The 20,209-nt window shown below is 43.0% G+C and overlaps 1 protein-coding gene across 1 annotated transcript in view; it reads right to left on the reverse strand.

Annotated features, from left to right (window-relative positions):
* Positions 1-20,209, reverse strand: part of LOC121283627 (syntaxin-1A-like) — a 239,994-nt gene that overhangs the window by 169,289 nt on the left and 50,496 nt on the right. The window contains exon 3 of the mRNA XM_041198404.1: positions 8,266-8,365. Within this exon, the coding sequence (XP_041054338.1) occupies positions 8,266-8,365 (100 nt within the window). The remainder of the gene's footprint in view (positions 1-8,265; positions 8,366-20,209) is intronic.

The following is a 20,209-nucleotide window of genomic DNA, read 5'->3' on the forward strand; positions in this document are numbered from 1 at the left end:
CATGCACTTGCTAGAAATATGGGGCACTGATTTGACAGGCAACAATGCATTCAAGGATTTTTGAGAGGATGGAAGGGTTAGAGATGGGGCTGTAGTTTTCAAGAACAGAAGGGTGAAGGGTGAGTTTTTTGAGTGGGTGTGATGTGACAATGGTTTGGAAAGTGAGACAGAATCTTTACATTGCCAGCTAAATAAGACAAAGTTAGAAGGGCAAGGGTTTAACAGGATTGAGGTCAAGGGAACAGGAGATGGGTCTCAGGCAAAATTAGTTCAAATGGGGCATGAGAGGGTATGGGAGAGGAATTGGATTAAGATGCAGTTTCAGGACTAGAGGAAGAGGGTTTTGGAAATGGTGGGTACAGGGAGTGGGGTTGCAGTAAAGACAACTGAATGGATGGTTTTAATCTTGATGTCAATGAGGTTCATGAGCCACTGTACTTGTTGAAGATATGATGATGGAGGAGATAGAGGAGAGGAATTTAACAACATTGTAGCATAGAGAAGATACTTGGGATTATCAATGCTTTCCAGGATGACCCTGGAATAGTGAGCAGTTTGCCAGAAAAGAGCAGGACCCAATAGTATTTGCTGTGGCCCAGACAGATCTGATGATGAATGGCAGCTGCAATCAGCTTGTCAACAAAGTCATTATCAGTGACATAAAATATACATCCATATAAATCAGTGATAGTGTTCATCAAATAACTGACATATATTGCATTATTTTTATACAAAAATAACTTGTTCTGTTGAAAATCCAATTGACAAAATAATTTACAATTCTGGTCATTTTCACAAGAAACTTGACTCTTTTACCTCACCTTTCATGAACAAATGTTTATGTCGTACCATCTTTCCATTGATTGTGTGCATAGAATTGTGGGAAAAACTAAAACCTAAATCTATCAGAGCTAAGTTATTCTCGCACTGCGATGCTTCTCATTTAGTTTTATTTTTTTTTATTCTTTCACGGGATGTGGGCATCGCTGGCTAGACCAGAATTTATTGCTCATCCCTAATTGTCCATGAGAATGTGATGGTGAGCAACGTTCTTGAACCGCTGCAGTCCATGTGGTGTAGGAACAACCACAGTGCTGTTAGGAAGGGAGTTCCTGGATCTTGACCCAGGGACAGTGAACGCATGGGGGTATAGTTCCAAGTCATGATGGAGAGTGGGTTTGAGGAGAACTTGAAGGTGGTGGTATCCCCATGCATCTGCTGCCGTTGTCCTTCTAGGTGAGAGAGGTCGCGGGTTTGGAAGGTGCTGTTGAAGGGACCTGATGAGTGGCTGCAGTGCATCTTGTAGATGGAGCAAACTGCTGCCACTGTGCGTTGATAGAGTGATTGTTGAAGGTGGTAGTTGGGGTGCCAGTCAAGCAGGCGACTTCGATCTGGATGGTGTCAAGCTTCTTGTCTGTAGCTGGAATTGCACTCATCCAGACAAGTGGAGAGTATTCCAACACACTTCTGACTTGTGCTTTATAGATGTTGGGCAGGCTCTGGGGAGTCCGAAGGTGAGTTACTCACTGCAGTAGCTACATTATTTATATGGCTTGTTCCATTAAGCTTCTGGTCAATGGTAACCCCCCAGGATGTTGCTAGTGGGGGATTCAGCGATGGCAATGCCATTGGATGCCAAGGGGAAATGGTTAGGATCACTCTTGTTGGAGATGGCCATTGCCTGACACTCGCGTGGCTCAAATGTCACTTGCCACTTAGAGCCCAAGCCTGAATATTGTCCAGGTCTTGCTGCATCTGGACATGGACTGCTTTAGTATATGCAGAGTTGTGAATGGTACTGCACATTGTGCAATCATCAGAGAGCATCCCCTATGATGGAGGGAGGTCATTGACGAAGCAGCTAAAGATGGTTGGGCCTAGGACAGTAACTCTGAGGAATTCCTGCAGCATCCCTGAGTTGAGATGATTGACCTCCAACTACCAAAACCATTTTCCTTTGTGCTAGTATGATCTGCAACCAGTGGAGAGTTTCCCTGATTCCCATTGACTCCAGTTTCGCTCGGGCTCTTTGATGCCACACTCAGTCAAATGCAGCCTTGATGTCAAGTGCAGTCACTCTCACCTCACCTCTGGAGTTCAGCTCTTTTGTGCATGTTTGAACCAAGGCTGTAATGAGGTCAGGAGTTGAGTGGCCCTGGCAGAGCCTAAATTAAGCATCAGTGAACAGGTTATTGCTGAGTAAGTGCCACTTGATGCACTGTCAACAACACCTTCCATCACTTTGCTGATGATTGAGAGCAGACTGTTGGGGTGGTAATTGGCTGGGTTGGACTTGTCCTGCTTTTTGTGTACAGGATATACCTGGGCAATTTTCCACATTGCTGGGTAGATGCCAGGATTGTAGTTGTGCTGAAACAGCTTGGCTAGGGACGTGGCTAGTTCTGGAGCACAAATCTTCAGTACTATCGCCAGAATGTTGTCAGGGCCCATAGCTTTTGTAGTATCCAAAGCCTTCAGCCATTTCTTGATATCACGTGGAGTGGATCAAATTGGCTGAAGATTGGATGTGCTGGGGACATCCGGAGGAGGCCAAGATGGATCATCCACTCAGTACTTCCAGCTGAAGATTGTAGCAAATGCTTCAGCCTTACCTTTTGCACTGATGTGCTGTGTTCCCCCATCATTGAGGATGGGGATATTTGTGGATCCTCCTTCTGCCTGTTGTTTAATTGCCCACCACCATTCATGACTGAATGTGGCAGGACTGCAGAGCTTAGATCTGATCTGTTGGTTGTGGGATCACTTAGCTCTATCTATTGCATGCTGCTTATGCTGTTTGGCATGCAAGTAGTCCTGTGTTGTAGCTTCACCAGGTTGAAATTCATTTTCAGGTATGCCTGATGCTGCTCTTGGCATGCCCTCCTGCACTTTTCATTGAACCAGGGTTGATTCCCTGGCTTGATGGTAATGGTTAAGTGGGGGATTTGCTGGGCCATGAGGTTACAGATTGTGGTTGTATACAATTCTGCTGCTGCCGATTAGATCTGTACTAAATCTATCCCATCTAGCACTTTCACTCCAATGTTTCTTTTATTTATTTCTAGATGATTTAACTTCCCCCATCACCTTTACTATTGGTGAATTTTTGTCTCCCTGTTGCTGCACTGAAGAATTCTCTGAATCGTTGGAACGCTGTTCATGTATTCTAATTTTTTGTTCTCTATTGTTGCTGGTTCCTAATTTCTCCATACAGTACTTGTTTCTGACTTTTTATTAAATATCACCCAGACCGGGTCCTGTACTGTAGTTGTTATGGTATTGTATGAGTGACCAAAATTTTGCAAGTTCAATGCCCAACATAGCAAGTTGAGCTTGAATCCATAAATGTGGTTGTTTGTGGGCCGAATTGTCATAAATCTCAATTGTTTACCAATGTCCTTCAGGAAAAGAAACCGAACTGTATACAAGAGTATGTAGTTGAATCCAAGTTCCCTCTGATGTGGTCTAGCAAGCCACTCAGTTGAAAACATCTATTATACCGTGAAATGAGGGAAATACTGGATGGATCTGTCAGCAAGGATTGTATCAGTACAGGCCAGTTAACCATGAAATGTCTTCCCAACATCTGGGCATTGGGATCTATATTGTAGGAGCTGTCCCACAGAGGAGCCAGGCAACATTCTGATATATTCACATCACAGAGTCATATCAACTGTCAACATCCCAAAATCCTCCATTACCATAAATGGATAAGTCCCTATGGCAGGATTGACCAGTGGTGAGGCCACAATGGTATGCAGTTGGGTGGGTTTGAGCGTGGGAGTCCCCCACCATTGACTCTGGACTCCATGAAATTGAACATGACTTGGGAAAAAGTAAAGGCACAGAATATGAACTACCAAGACTAGATCATCCCCTTGCACTCATCAAACTATCACTTGTAGATATATTAATCCTTGAAACCATTGTTGGGACTGAGCACTGGACAGTCTATATAAAGACAAACACTCATCGGCATAATGAGGATATTTCCATCATGTAATGTGGTATTACCAAGAACAGACCTAGCAGCCTAAAACTAGGCACCTATGAGGTGTTGTAGGTCACTGACAGTGGCTGAATTATACATAACTACAATCTCCAATCTCAAGATCTGGCTCAACACACATTTCTCCATTACCAGCAGGCCAGCAGAGAGACTAATCCTGATTCCAAGTGTAGAAGCAGCACCAGATATTCCTCATACTGAGGCACCAACCTAGAATAATATTGGATCAACAATATTGGATACAAAAAACAGTATACTGTAACAGGTAAACAATATCACTGCTAACAGATCATAGCAAAGTTCTGTAACCCTGCCATATCGGATCAGAAATGTTGGTGCAAAATCTGGCAGCTAACTGGAGGAAGCTCCATGTGTATCTCCCTCCTCAAGTCAGGTGGAGACCTATTGTGAGTGCTAGAGACAAGTCTGAGGTGTGAAGACTGAATAACTTCAGTCAAAATTACCAGTGGGTAATCCACTAATATTATAGATGCCAGTGCACAGCCAATTTAGTTCACTCCAGGCATTACAGAGTGGCTAAGTACACAACACAGTCAAATGGAAAATTACCCAGGCTTGTCCTGTCCACAAAATGCAAGGCATTAATACCCAGCCAATTGCAGCCTGACTTTTCTCAATAATTAGCAACAAGCAACACAACTGACCTCAGTTTAGATTCTACTGAACCTCCTTGGCTCTGGAGCTCATCACAGTCTTGACCCAGATGTGGATATAAGAGCCGAATGCCTGGTAGGAGGCAAGATTAGATGCTCTTGACATCAAGGCAATGTTTGATCAATTACAACACCAAAAGGCTGCAGGAAAACTCAAATTAATAGGGGCTAAAGACCTGGGCAGCATCCAGACCTGGGCAGCATCCAGACTTGGGCTAACAAGTGATAGGCAATATTCACACCATGTAAATACCAGCTACTGACCACTTCAACAACAAAATACTCAAATACTTCTCCTGACTTTCAGTGACATCATGACCAAGTTCACCATTACCAACATTCTTGAAGACACCATTGACTAGAGGTTTAACTGGACCAGAGATATCAACAATGCTGCTACAAGAACAAGGCAGAAGTTGAGCGCTCTGTAGCAAATGGCACAACTCATGAATTCTCAAAACATTTCCACCATCTACAAGGCTCAAGCCAGGAATGTGATGGAATACTCATCATTCATCTGGATAGGTCCAGCTGTAACAGCACTAAGAAGAAACTCAACACCATCCAGGACAGAAGAAGCTTTTTGATAGGCATCTCTGCCCCTGGATTCAATCTCCACCCCCTGCAATTCAATCAAACTTTGTTCCTAGTCTGTACTATCTACAGGATGCACTGCTGCAACTTACCAAGTTTATTTGGGCAGCACTTTCCAGTTCTTTGATCTCTAACACAGAGAAAGACAAGAGCAGCGAAACTACGGGAATACCATCACCTGCAAGTCAATAAATCGCTCACTATCCTGGTTGGGATGTGGGATGCTGTTTCATCATTGTTAAATGGACAAAATCCTGGAATCTCCTACTAACACCTTCTTGAGAGCATCAGCCCTAGGATTGCAGCAGTTCAAGAAGGGCCACTACGAGCAAAGCAACCCAGAATTAAAATATATACAACTTTCCAGTGGTGCTCACATCCAGAGAAGAAATAAAAAAGAACAGTTAAATCTTCTCTCTAGTGCTGTTATGCAGAAGCATCAATCGTGAGCTGCAGTAGCATATTTCGTGTTTTTCAGTTTTGATATTTCCTGTCACACAAAACCTGAGTCAACAACAGTGCAGCTACTGCCAGCACTTCTTCACAACACCAGTGATGGCTGCACCAGCTGCTGTATGACATGTATGAATAAAGTTGGTGGGCAGGAAAGTGCCCGGTGTGGGGAGCGTCCTTTCATCTCTCTGCATATTCCATGTATTTATAATAGTGCAGAGAGCTTGGTGCTGTCCTCATTCAGTTACTGCTCTGAAGTCACACCGGCTTCCAAACTACACTTGGCTTTGTTCATGAAATCTAGATGGGGCCAAACATTTCTTGGCAAACAATGCTCTGACTTTCAGGAATCTACGTCACTGCAGCGGAGAACTGCAGGGGGGTTAATGTGATTGATATCAACAAAACCAGCACCAGAAGGCATTTAATTACAGATTACAATATTATTGCGGTCAGAATTACTCCAAAAGCCTTAGCTCATAGGCGCCTCATTAATTGGACGTTGCAGAGGGTATGCTGCTGTTGCAGTCCACAGCCTTTAAGTCCCTGTGCAGAAAATATGAATGAAACAAGACGACTAGCCACCCATCCCCCACTCTCATGCCGCATTCTCCATTCACACCAGAAGTCTGGTCCTCATACGTGTTGTTAACTACTCTCCCCTTGTGTGCAGTCTGTGCTCTCTCACTGCAGGAGATCTAGGACTGCAGCAGCTGCCCCGCTTTGTTCTATAGCCGAACACGACATCTTTTTCAGCTCACTCACAGCGACTGCAGTGAATCAGCAGGTGGTGATTACAGCACATCCTCTTTATCCTTTTCATCCTAGAAATATTTGTGCAGGAGATAATGATATCTCACCAACTGTAAACAAAACTTAAGGTTTTTATGCCTGATGCAACATCACTGCAGCAAAATCAAGAGCACTGACTTTACTCGGGCCCATCTTTTCTTGATACCTTTATATTTAAGGCACTGCTGAGGAAGCTCTGCCCAGATTATACATGCTGACCTAGAAAACTAGCTAATGCTGACCAACAAGTCCCCAAGAATCTGACAACTCATGACATGTGAAAACAAATAATTACACAGGCATTGTTCCTCAAGTTGCAGGTACACACAATATGCTTTCCATTATATCGGACTAAAACATAAAAATACATGAAAGTGACAGGTGGAAATCCAAACGTTGAAGGCATAAAATTGTTGCTACATTTCTCGAATGGTCAAATGAATGCATGTGCTCCAGGAAAATATTGAATTTTTACGTGTAATGATGCATTCTAGATCTTTTTAAACATTGTCATACTTCAGAATAGATTATTAGTACAACAAAAGGACTGTTGGATTTTCAACAAATCAACCAGGCCAAACAGTTATTCTTGCACATCCAACTCCTCACCACCCAAGATCACCAAGGTACTCTGCTCCCTCCAGACCCAGTTCACAGAGGTATTGCATTTCATCCAACTCTCCACTCTTCCATAGAGGTAGAGCTTTCTCGAAACTTGCCAGTTCATACCAACACTCTTCTCCCCCTCCAACCCAATCATGCTGCTGCTCATCTTTCAGGTCCCCTCATTCAGCAACCCATGTTGGGACAAGTTTTCCTCTCCTACCCCAAAGTGTTGTTCCCCTCTTTTCATCAAAGCCACACTTGCAGCTTCTGCCACTTTCACTGCCATCCATTTCCCCCCATACCTCTCCTATTCACTGCCATCGTCCATCTTTGACAAACATCGACTCATCCCATCCTTTCCCTTTTGTCATGCAGTCTAAGTTGCCACATGCTTCTCATGCTAAGCTTTCTGCCTGTCACTCCTTTCCTTGGCATGCATTTCCTCCCGGGTCTGCCGATAATGCACCAGATAAGGTCCCACTTCTCCTGCTGCTACCTCCCAGTATCAGTGGTCAATTTAGCTGCCTCTGCACACTGAAGGCTGGGACTCCCTTTGTCAGGAGACTACCCAACTATAGTATATGAAGCAGCACTTGGACTCTTTATTGCAACGAGTAGTGTAAAGAGGAGAACAGGAAATTGTTCAGTGCACTGATGGTCAGACTTGGGTGGGTGGAGGCCAGGTGGTGCTGACTTGCGTCAACAAATACTGACACTTGGAGTACATCCCCAAAACCACGAGTGTCAGCGTGAAATATATACGCTTAAAGAAGAGCCGGAAGGTTGGATTTTTAAAAAAATTCCTCTGAGCTTTGCACTTACAGCCCTAGGTGACTTTTTGCGACAATTGCCATCAATCCCTTCAGTGGCTATACATCTTAGCCTGTCCAATTTGGAGTCTGTTAATTTGGAGCTTGTAAAGTAGATTAAGGAAAATGGTCCAAAACCAACAACACTGTTGAAAAACCACCCCTACCCACAGAAACCACTCTCAAAGACCCAATGCGACCTCTCTCAGGTACCTAGTGGGACTGCCCTCAGTGATGGTCCACCCTCTACCAGAGAGACTGCCCTCAGTGACCCAGTGAAGTCGCTCTTGGTGACCTGCTCAGAAATTCTTGAAAATCAAATTCTTACTTTCATCCGGATTTGGTGCAGCGAGGATTGCACTGTGTTTTCGTTTAACCTCTTCCACGTTCTCAGATATCTTGTCTATGAAGCCTCGGATTTCTTCAACCTGATAATTATAGGAAATCAAAGCATTTAGAAACATGTTACCTTCACGACTCAACTGAGTCCAGAGCACAAAAGAAAGCAGACTTATATTTAGAACATTATCCATTACACAATGCAATATAACAAGGACACTGCAATAGAGCATGCAGACCTGGCCCATGACTTCTCAGTATCGCTACCACAGCCTTAACTCCAAACGTAGGATCGCAACCAATGAGACATGCTCATAAAACTAGCATAGGATGTTTCATCCAACCACTCACTCACACTCATCTTTTAGAACACAGCGTATTTCACATCTTCATCAACCTATCACAATCCACTCGGGCTCTTTGACTCCACCTCACTGGTGCCCACATTATTTTTAAAATGTGGAACAAAGAACCTCCTTTACTTGAACAATTCCAATGGGATTTGAACGACCCTCTTGAACTCTGCTCAGCACAATGATCTGAAACTTGGAGTCGTTATCATCACTCTCGATCCTTTCCATCACTTTGATATTTCAAACTTAAAATTAAAACAGTTAAGAGCTACCCGTGTACTCTCAATGATTCTGGGTAGAATATCAGGAATATTCCCATGGATTTATACTTATAATTTTTTTTGTGGTTGTTGTGATCACTGTAACTATGACTTCAACAATGAATTTTTCTTGATTCTTTGTATGTAACTTGAATTTTTATACTTCCCATTTTAATTCCAAAGCCATGTTAAATGTGCATTTCTCAATATTCAAACATTATTCATTAGCACAGTCTCTCCAAATTTAATACCTGTCATCTAACATCTTGCTTTCAAGATAACTTGGCACCCTCTGCCAACTCAGGCATTCTAATTTTTATTCAATCCTTGTTTGGATCTTGTTCTTCTCAAGAAAAGGGTGTAGACCTTAGGAAAACGAACACTGAGGAAGGGGGAAAATCAGCCGGAGTTCTATTTTTGCTGATGCTTAGCTGAGGCAGGAATGTTGGCCGGGAGGGCCGGAACACTCTGCCCTTCATCAAATAGTGCAATGGAGTCTTTTATGTCCAGAGACTGGACTTTAGTTTATGATCTCATCTGAAGGACAGCAATTCTGACAATGGAAGACTACCTCAGCATTGCAATAAATTGTCAGTCTAGACTACATGGAGGAATACAGAGGGGAGTACGCTACCAACTGAGGCAAGCTTACACTTAAGGAAATAAACCATTTTTGTTGCCAGTGACATAACGGAGTGTTGCCATGCATCTCTTTTCTGACATCCATTTCCTTTATCCAGGCATATTAATTTTATTTCCTTGTGACGTTATTGGTTCAGTAATCTGCTAGTCCAAACTCTTTTCAATCCAAATTACAGCCTGAAACGTGAATTGCATTTAGCTCTGAAACAACAATAACTCATGTTGATATAATCCTTTTATGGATCATAACAGCACAGGAGGCCATTCAGCCCATTGAGTCCATGCTGGCTCTCAGTAGAGCAATCCAATCAATTCCATTCCCCCCCTCTGACCCCGTAGCCCTCTAAGTTTATTTCCCTCAAATGTCCATCCAATTTCTTTTTGAAATCATTCATCATTCCCACTTTCACCACCCTCGAAGGCAGCAAGTTTCAAGGCATTACCGTTTACTGCATAAAAAATTCTTCCTCACATCCCGCCACATCTCTTGCCCAAAACCTTAAACCTTAATTCTGTGTCCTCTGGTCCTTGTACCATCGACTAATGGGAACAGCTTTTCTTTGTTTATCTTATACCTGTCATAATCTTGTACACCTCTTTACAACCTTCCTCAACCTCCTTCACTCCACAGAGAGCAATCCCACCTTCTCCAACCTAATTGTGTGGCTAAAATCCCCCAATCCTGGAACCATTCAGATAAATCTCCTCTGCACCCTCTCAAGGACCCTCACATGTTTTCTGAAGTGTGGTGACTAGTACTGGAAGCAATACTTTAGATGCGCCTTAACCAGAGGTTTAGAAGGTTCAGCATAACTTGCCTGCTTTTGTATTTATACCTCTATTTATGAAGTCCAAGATCCAATATGCTTTGTCAACTGTTTTCTCAACATATCTCGTCACCTTCAAAGATCTATGCACAAGAACACACAAGGCTCTCTGTCCCTGAAAACTTTTTAGAACTGTACCATTTAGTCTATATTGTCTCTCCCTATCTCTTCTGTCAAGAGCATTACCTCACACTTCTCGGTATTAAATTCCACTGCCACTTGGTTGGCCATTCTGCTAGCCTATCTAGGTCCTGTGTTATGACCAGGTGAAAAGGAATGAACTGCCTCCCCTCTATTCAGTCTCCTCGGTTGGACACAACAAAGGTTTAAGTTTCTATTTCATGAGGATATGCCTTTTCCGAATTCAAATGTATTTATCTATTTATGCAGTGAGCAATGAGGATCCAATAAAACAAGATTTTTTTGAGTTAAAGAGCAAATTTATTAACCACTAAACCAGAGAGAAAAAATACTAAAACACGTCATACGCACACACAGGTATCAGAAATAAGGGGAGCTAGAGTTCAATAAAAAGAAATTAAAAGAATACACAGTCAAGTATCCTTTGATTTTCCTTGAGGCGTAGATTTTAAACATTGCGGCCAATTTGAATTAACTGGTTTCATGGATTCGGTCAGGTGTAGAAAATGTTGCAATTATTACTAGATCTCAGTGCGCTGGTCGATTTCTATAATGTCGCGGTCTCAAACTGGTGACACACGCTTTTTCCAAAAGAGAGAGAGGGAGAGAGTGTAGCTTTTCAACATGTTTCCTCTGCTGAAAATGTTCTTGACACTCCCTGTGTCACTTGTAATCTCTGCAGTGGCTGCAGACTGCCCTGTCATACTTCACCCATTGTGTATTTTCAAGGGGTTTTGAGTGGGTTTGTCTGTGGCCGCCATTGTTTCAATATCCAGCACTTTGCATTTTAATGTCCCTTCATTAGTGACGAGTTTTGATGGGTCTGAAGGTTTGTTTGCTTTTCACCTTCACCTTGGAAGGCAGCCTTGTATTCTTAAATAGTTTGTTCTGTCTCATTCCAAATTGCAAAATTTCTAGTCAGTAGTAAGTTTGAAACCATGGGTAGAATATTATGCTCGGTGTGTGGGCATGTGCCCAACATGCCCAAGAGTAAAATGATGTGCGATATTTCATTTGGTGGGCGCACGCCGGAGTCGGCTGTGCACCCGCCGATAATTAAAAGGCCTATTCAGGCCATTAATAATCTAATTAAATTCAAATTTATGCTGCCTGTCCAAACTAATGGTTGGTGGGCAGGCGGAAAGGCCCAAGTGGCCTTTACATTTTTTTAGGAAACCTCATCCAAGAGCAGGATGATGTGTCCTAAAGCAAATAAACATTAAATAATTAAAAACATGTCCCAGCTCATGTGAGAGAGTCAGATTGAGGGGACATGTTTTGTTAAATTTTTATTCGCTTCATTATTTTTAAAACTGTGCTTCAATCTCCCTGAGGCAGCTCTGTGCTCGTTCGTGCACATGCGCAGAGTGCGCACTAGGCTTGGCTCTCCCTCCTCCCCCTGCCAGCGCAGGCAGCGCTCAGCGCTACTGCTCACGATCCATGCAGGGCGGGCCTCAATTGGCCAGCCCGTGTGAAATTGTGATGCGGAGCTGATCGCAGGAGGCAGTCGGCTTCCCCCGCCAAGGGCAAAATCCTGCCCCATATTTTCAAAATTAAAGGGGCATAGCCTCGTGACACCTTTTACAGTCAATTGGTATATATATATATATATATATATATATATATATAAGTTCCTAGCACTGGCCCTTTGGGGAACACCAGTATTTACCATCCTCCAATCTGAAAAATACCCACTTCCATGACTCACTGTATTCTGCCCTTAAGTCAATTCTTCATCACTGACACTGACCCTCCTATTCCAATTGCCTGAATTTTGTTAACCACACTGTTATGTGGCACTATGTCAAAGGCTTTCTTAAAATCAATAAAGACAAAATCCATTGTTTTCCCTTCATCAACCTTCTCTGTTACTTCATCAAAAAATTCAATTAAATTAGTCAAGCGCAATCTGCCTTTGATAAAACCATGCTGGTTCTCCTTAATTAACTTAAACCTTTTAAGTGCCTGTTGATTTTTTCCCTGATTATTGTTTCCAAAAGCTTACCAACACTGATGTTAAACTGATTGGCTTGTAGTTACTAGGAATGTCTTTATACCCTTTCTCAATATAGGGCATCATATTTGCCAATCTCCAATCCTCTGGCACCTCCCCATATCCAGGGAAGATTATGGCAAGCCCTTCCTCTATCTCCACTCTGACTTCTTTCAGCAGCCTTGGATGCAGGCCATCTGGAACAGGCAACTTATCCTCATAGCCAATCTTTCCAGTACACCCAGCCTAACAATTTTCACCCCATCCATTACCTCAGCATCACCTTCTGTAATAAGCACCAAGACAAAATACTCATTAAGTATTCTAGCATTGCTGTGCACCCCTAAGCATATAATCACCCTCTTTGCCCCAAATAGGTCCCACACCGCCTCTTAGTACCAGCTTACTATTTATATGCTGCTAGAAGATTTTTGGATTCCCCTTTATGTTGACTGCCATTCTATTCTCATGTTCTCTCTTTGGCAGTCTTATTTTCCTCTTCACTTCCCCTCTCAACTTATTGTAAAGCTCTCTTTTTATTCCTCATGGTTTTTCTTAGGCTGCTCTTATTGAATATGGTGCTATGTCCTTATATTGTCCTCTCCAATACTCTCACTCTTTTAGGCACCTGACTCCTCTTTTCCATTTCCCTATGTTGTTTCCTATCCCTCTGCCAACTTAGGTTAAAACCTCCCCAACCACACTAGTGGCAAAATATCCCAGGGCGATTCACAAAAATGTAAAAATGGATACTGGATCAGCGAGGGAGATTCAAGAAGGGTGACCAAAAGTGGTGGTGGTGAAGGGGGAATGGTCATGGTGGCAGTGTTGTTGGAAGTGACCACTATCCTCCTCCTCCACCGCTACCACCAAAACTATTCTTCCTTTTCTACCTCCACCATCACCACTACCACACCAGTACCATATCCTCCACTTCTCCTCCTCCTCCTCTAAGAGTGAGGGGGTTGGGGCGGGGGAGGGGGAAGAAATCCAGAGTGTTGGATTGCCAAGGGCAATCTAGGTGTATATAGGGGAAGAATGCACAATAGGCCAGAGTTGGAAAGTTCTCAGAGGGCTGAAGGGCTGGAGAAGGTTTCAAAGAAAGATAGGCATAGCTTTGAAAGGATTTAGGTACAAGGCTAAGAATTCTCAATGGGAGGCATTGAGGGACAAGAAGCCAATGTAGGTCAACAAGGGGAGTGATGGGCAAACAGGATTTGCTGCAGTATAGGTTACCAAGTTTATACAGCATAGACGATGGGAGGGCAGCCAGGAGAGTATTGGAATAGCTGAGTCTGGAAGTGACAAAAGCATGGATGAGAGTTTCAACAACAGGTAGATGAGGCAGGGATGAAGGCGGAAGTGGTGGTCTTTATAGTGGAGTGAGTCGGAAGCTCAGCTCGTGGTTGAATGTGATGGCAAAGTCACTATCAGTTTGGTTAAACTGGAGCCAAAGTTTAATTGGTGGATCAGATGTGATCACTGGCTGCAGCATCTTGAATTAAACCCAGACAGAAGGCTGAAACCTGCTTTCTCAAGGTGCAGGGATTCAGGATGAAATATGTTTGGGTAGTCTCAACTCAGTGATTGCTGGGCATGGATCCAATGTGAGAAAAGGATCTCTGATAATTCAGCAAAAAATCTGCACTGGGTTGGTATGGCTACTGCGGGGAAACAGAAAGATGACATTGGCGGATTCTGAGGTTGGGGAATGGACAGCCTTACTCTGTAGCTACTTTGTACTGCGTTTATTCTAGGATGTTTGATAGGACAATGCAGCGGGAGCTTTACTCTGTATCTAACCTATACTGTCCATGACCAGGAGTGTTCAAAGAGCAGATACATCATTAGGATAGAAAAAATAAATGGAACTTTTTCCCTTGTTATGTTATCGGATTGTTACGTAGGTGAGACCCTACTTTCAGTGATTATTTTGTCTACGCTGGCAAGTCAGCATTTTATGGAAAGAATTTCTCTAGAATTTAGGGCTTTGGATTTCTTAAATATGGACTAAAACACTGAATAAATTCAACAGTGAGTAACATGGAGCAAAACCTGATACAGTATAAATGCAAGGGTAACAAGTAAGCAGAACTAGTACCAGGGCCTCAAAGGCTGCAGCAGCAAAAGTGCTAAACTATCAGGTAGTGTGCAGGGTGGGCTCTCACTGCAGCACATGACACTCATCTGGAAATCCGTCATTGCCAGACAAGTTTGCTGCAATGCTGTAGCACAAAGGGTGATTGGGAACGGTCTCAAGTGATGGCACTGTTTCAAAGAAGCAGCCTAGGATGAATAAAATAGCTGGGTGTTTTATTCTGCTCCTGAATCACTTCTGTATCTGACATGCAGCTTGGTGAATGCGCAGTCGGTCGGCATCCTATTGAGGTGCTTTGTAATACAAGACAACCAGTCTGTATCCAGGAACAATACAAGACAACCAGTCTATATCCTGGAGAAATACAACACAGTCAGTCTGTTACTTCTTATGGAGTTAATGTGGGCTTCTCATCCAGGGACAGGAGAATCCATTGATGCACAACACATAGATTATAAACTCCACAATACCTTCCTGAATCTCATCAAGAGGTGTGTAATACAGGTCACATATATACCTGCATATAATTTTGCACAAACCGTGCTAATATCTCACAGGAGACCCTGGCCTCCCATTGTCTCAGAAACTCCCTGCTATCAGACCAAGGCCCCGTTCTACTGAGATCCTTTGGTAGTCTGCATTCAACAGCCATCCCTAGTTAAAAAATTATATACAGGCATCTTCCATTGTCTAAATGAAGTTTGGGACCTGGAATATCAGGACTCGCACGAAACCTACAGCAGACACTTCAAAGCCCTGGAGGAGTACCACCAGCGGTGCCTTCGTAAGGTCCTCCAAATACAGGGGCAATAAAGGCAGTCCAACAGCAGCATCCTCTCCCAAGGTGCCCAGCATCGAGGCGGTAATCACATGAGACCAGCTCGCTGGGTGGGATATGTTGTTCATATACTTGACCCCAGACTCTCGAAGTAACTGTACGACCCGGAACTCGATCAGGAGACTCCCAAGAGGACAGTGGAAACACCTAAGTGATGTCCTGAAGGCATCCCTGCAGAGGTCAAACACCCCCACTGATTCATGGGAGTCCCTGGCTTGTGACCAACCAAAATGGAGAAGATTTATTTGGGAAGGCACCAAAGAAATCAAGAGACTTTATCGGGAGCACACAGAGGTAAAGTTGAGCCTTCGGGGAGAGCACAGAAACCTCCCAACACCTCATCTGCTCAACTCTCCAAGCGCCACATGCCCCACATGTGGTAGAGTCTGCACATTGCACATTGGACTTATTATCCTTCTCAGGGCCCATCTAACTGGATTGAAAGCAAGTCATCCTCAATCCTAAATGACTACCTGAAAAGAATACATGTCGTGATCCAAGGATTTTTCACACACCCAATAAAAACAATTGAAAAGTATTTGAAGCCTGCTGTCAAACATTATGATTCTGTATTATACCCAGTATCAGAGTGACAGAGGACAGCTGAATATATTACACTGATTTAGTTCACTTTATTGTAACATATCATATCGAACTGTTCTAGGGCAGTTCAGTACAATACACAGTATCATATTGATCTAGGACTGTTCAATTCAGGAGAAGGTGGTAGTGTAGTGTAGTGTAGTGGTAATGTCACTGGACTAATAACTAAGAGGCCCAAGCTATTGCTCTGGGGATATGGGTTCAAGTCCCACCATTCACAACTCCTCAGATACTGAAGAAATCTGTGTCCATATGCAGCAGGACCTGGACAATATCCAGGCTTGGGCTGACAAGTGGTAAATAACATTCTTTTGAATTATAAAATAAAAAATTGCCACACAAGTGCAAGGCAATGATCATCTCTAACAAGAGAGAACCTAACCATCGCCCCTTGACATTCAATAGCATTACCATCACTGAATCCCCCACTCTCAACATTCCGGGGATTACCATTGATTAGTAACTGAACTGGACCAGCCATATAAATATTGTGGCTATGAGAGCAGGTCAGAAGCTGGGAATTCTGTGGTGAGTAACTCACCTCCTGTATCCCCAGAGCCTGTCCACCATCTATAAGGCATAAGTCAGGAGTGTGATGGAATACTCTCTACTTGCCTGGATGAGTGCAGCTCCAACAATACTCAAGAAGCTTGACACCATCCAGGACAAAACAGCCTGCTTGATTGGCACCACCTTCAACATTCACTCCCTCCACCATTGATACACAATAGCAGCAGTGTGTACCATCTACAAGATGCACTGCAGAAATTCACCAAGGCTCCTTCAACAGCACTTTCCAAACCCATGACCTCTGCCACTTAGAAGGACAATGGTAGCAGATGCATGGTAACACCACCACCTACAAGTCCCCCTCCAAGTCACACGCCATCCGGACTTGGAACTATATTGCCATTCCTTCATCATCACTGGGTCAAAATCCTGGAACTCCTGCCTAACAGCAAAAAACTCCCTAACTAACTTTCCAAAAAACAATAAGAATAGTGGTATTTCACCAGCAGCCGAGGCGTATACCCACAAAACATGGACTTCAGCAGTTCAAGAAAGCAACACACTACCACCTTCTCAAGGGCAATTATGGGTGGGCAATAAACGCCGGACTACCCATAGGTGACCTCATCCCATGAATGAATGAAAAAAAGTACAATACACATTATAACACTGACCGAGGGCAGGTCGGTGCAATACACAGTGTCATACTGATCCAGGACAGTCAGTATTATACATAGTATCATATTGATCTAAGACAGTTCAGAACAATAGACAGTATCACAATGATCTAGGGAAGTTCAGTACAATACACTGTGTCATATAGACACAATGCAGTGTGGTTGACTCTTAAATGGCCTAGCAAGCCACTCAATTATATCAAACAGCTAGAAAGTCAATAAGGAATGAAACTGGACGGACCACCTGGCATCGACCTAATCACCTGAGATGCCAATGGCACACCCAGTTCAGTATAACATACAGTATCATATTGATCTAGGGCAGTTCAGTATAATACACAGTATCATGTTGATCTAGGGAAGTTCAGTACAATACATAGTATCGTACTGATCTAGGGAAGTTCAGTACAATACACAGTATCATACTGATCTAGGAAAGCTCAGTAAAATGCACAGTATCATACTGATCTAGGGAGGCTCAGTACAATACACAGTATCATAATGATCTAGGGCAGTTCAGTATAATACACAGTATCATGTTGATCTAGGGAAGTTCAGTACAATACATAGTATCGTACTGATCTAGGGAAGTTCAGTACAATACACAGTATCATACTGATCTAGGAAAGTTCAGTAAAATACACAGTATCATTCTGATCTAGGAAAGTTCAGTAAAATGCACAGTATCATACTGATCTAGGGAGGCTCAGTACAATGCACAGTATCATAATGATCTAGGGCAGTTCAGTATAATACACAGTATCATGTTGATCTAGGGAAGTTCAGTACAAAACACAGTATCATACTGATCTGGGGAAGTTCAGTACAATGCACAGTATCATACTGATCTAGGGAAGTTCAGTACAATACACAGTATCATAATGGTCTAGGGAAGTTCAGTACAATGCTCAGTATCTTACTGATCTAGGGAAGTTCAGTACAATGCACAGTATCATATTACCCTAGGACAGTACGATACACGGATCTCAATACATTGATTATTTTATCTGCAGCCAGGGCGCTGTTTTGGCTGGTAGTTGAGTAGTGTTATTTCATCACTGAGAAAATTGCTTTTGTTGAACTCCAAATAACTTTCTTGTTGGTTTTTAAGGTGCAGGATTTATTATTTTCTTGTTGTACTCGCCCTTAATCTAGCTTGTCTGTACAGGTCAATCATCAGCTTCACCCTTGTAACAGCCTCAGAGTTTCATTATATGGACTTTATCATCCAATCAGATAAGTAAGAAAGTTTAACTGGAGTCTGCAAGAACCAATGAGGGTAGTTAGTAAGTGAACTGAAATTTGATAGAAACAAACCATAGGTTGTGCACATTTGTGGGACAGAAATATGTTAAGAGGAGCTGGTGCTTTCCCGGAGTTACAGTTGCGCGTGTTTTTATTTGGTTTGGTCATACAGTACATAACAAACATACTTTTAACATTATACTTTCCTCTATAAATCTTTCTAAGACATGCCTGGCTGCTGTGAAGGATTATGGTCCTCAAGACTGGGAGACCCTTTTGTCATGTGAATCCCATGATGACCTTCTTCATTCATTGCAAGAATCAAAATACTTGGGTTTGAAAATACAGAGTGAGATAGAAATGGTCATTTGCTTCATTTAAAGAAATGATATTGAGAATCCCATATTTAGGATTTTATTGCAGCATATTACTGTGTATGGTGCAACCTGCCATCTTGTTTGTGTGAGAGTCACAGGCCCCAATATTAATGTGGAGGCAAGGAGGGAGCAGAGGTGAGGGTTGGGATAGGAACAGATTGGCCTCAGGTCTTGCTGAATTTATTTGGCTGCAGGCAACAGCCTGGGATTGGAAAGGAGGGAGGGAAGAAGAAATCAGGGAATGTGGGTTTAGGTTGGAAGGGAGGGATAGGAGCTCAGGGCAGGAGGGTGTGTGGGTAGGGCTGAAGCTACCCGAAGAAATCGAGACAGCAGGGGAGGAGATTGAGGGCATTGGGAAGGGACTGGATCATGGATTTGGTGGGGGGGGTGGAGTAGTGGTGGGGAGGAAGTGAGGGCTGGTTCACTTGGGAGGGGCTGAGGGGAAGCACCCTTGCCTCTCCTTGCCCACAGCAGTGCTGGAAAAGCACCTCCCTCTTCCATGCAGCAGTTCTTGCTTCATTTTAGTTGTCACCATTAAAACTGAAACAAAGAAAATAATCTGAGACATGCAGCCTCATTAAAATATTTCAACAAGTGACACGCTTGTGCTCCCATCCCACCTCTGTTGAAAGTGCATAGTTTCATGGTGCATTGGGTTTGGGGTTTGAGTTTTTTAATATTTTATTTCCCACCCATTTTTAAGTCTTGAAGTTCCATCCTCTTGCCACCCCCCCAGGCCAGGTCCATTTATGTTCAGTAACTTAATGTTTTCAGTTTGTTTTTGTGTTCCCTTTGTGACCTTCAACTGTTCCCACAAACTGTTTTATCTACTTTAGGATTTTTCCCCTCCAATAAAATGTCGAGTATGCTCGCAGCTTGAGTTATTGGTTAGCTATGCCCCACTGCAGTGTCAGTGCCTCTCCTTATCTTCACAGCAATAGATTCATACTCAAGGTTATTTTTGAGCTGTCAGTTTTTGATACTTTTTTTTAAGCTGACACATATGGTTGTAATATTATAACAAGTGCATGGGTATCGAACCCTTTAAATCTGTATGCAGGTCACAGCGAGTCACATCTGAATCCCAACATGTTGAGCTTTCCATGGTCACAGATTTGTCTCTTTGATTGGGTCATGGATCAGTGTGTGTAAACATTAGCTGTCTCCGCACTTCACAGTCACAACCTCTCTTGCAATCAATATCTGTTACCACTGTCTACAGACAGTGCTCTATGTCATGAGGGTGGTTTAGAGACAAAGTATACAAGTTGCACCTTCACTACTTTCACTAAAGAACAGGTGCTAATTCCCAAACTCTGCCAATGAAGATCTTCTTTCTATGCATCCCTATACATCTACATAATATAAT

Source organism: Carcharodon carcharias, chromosome 10 (assembly GCF_017639515.1).
Source record: "Carcharodon carcharias isolate sCarCar2 chromosome 10, sCarCar2.pri, whole genome shotgun sequence".
Classification (NCBI taxonomy): Eukaryota; Metazoa; Chordata; class Chondrichthyes; order Lamniformes; family Lamnidae; genus Carcharodon; species Carcharodon carcharias.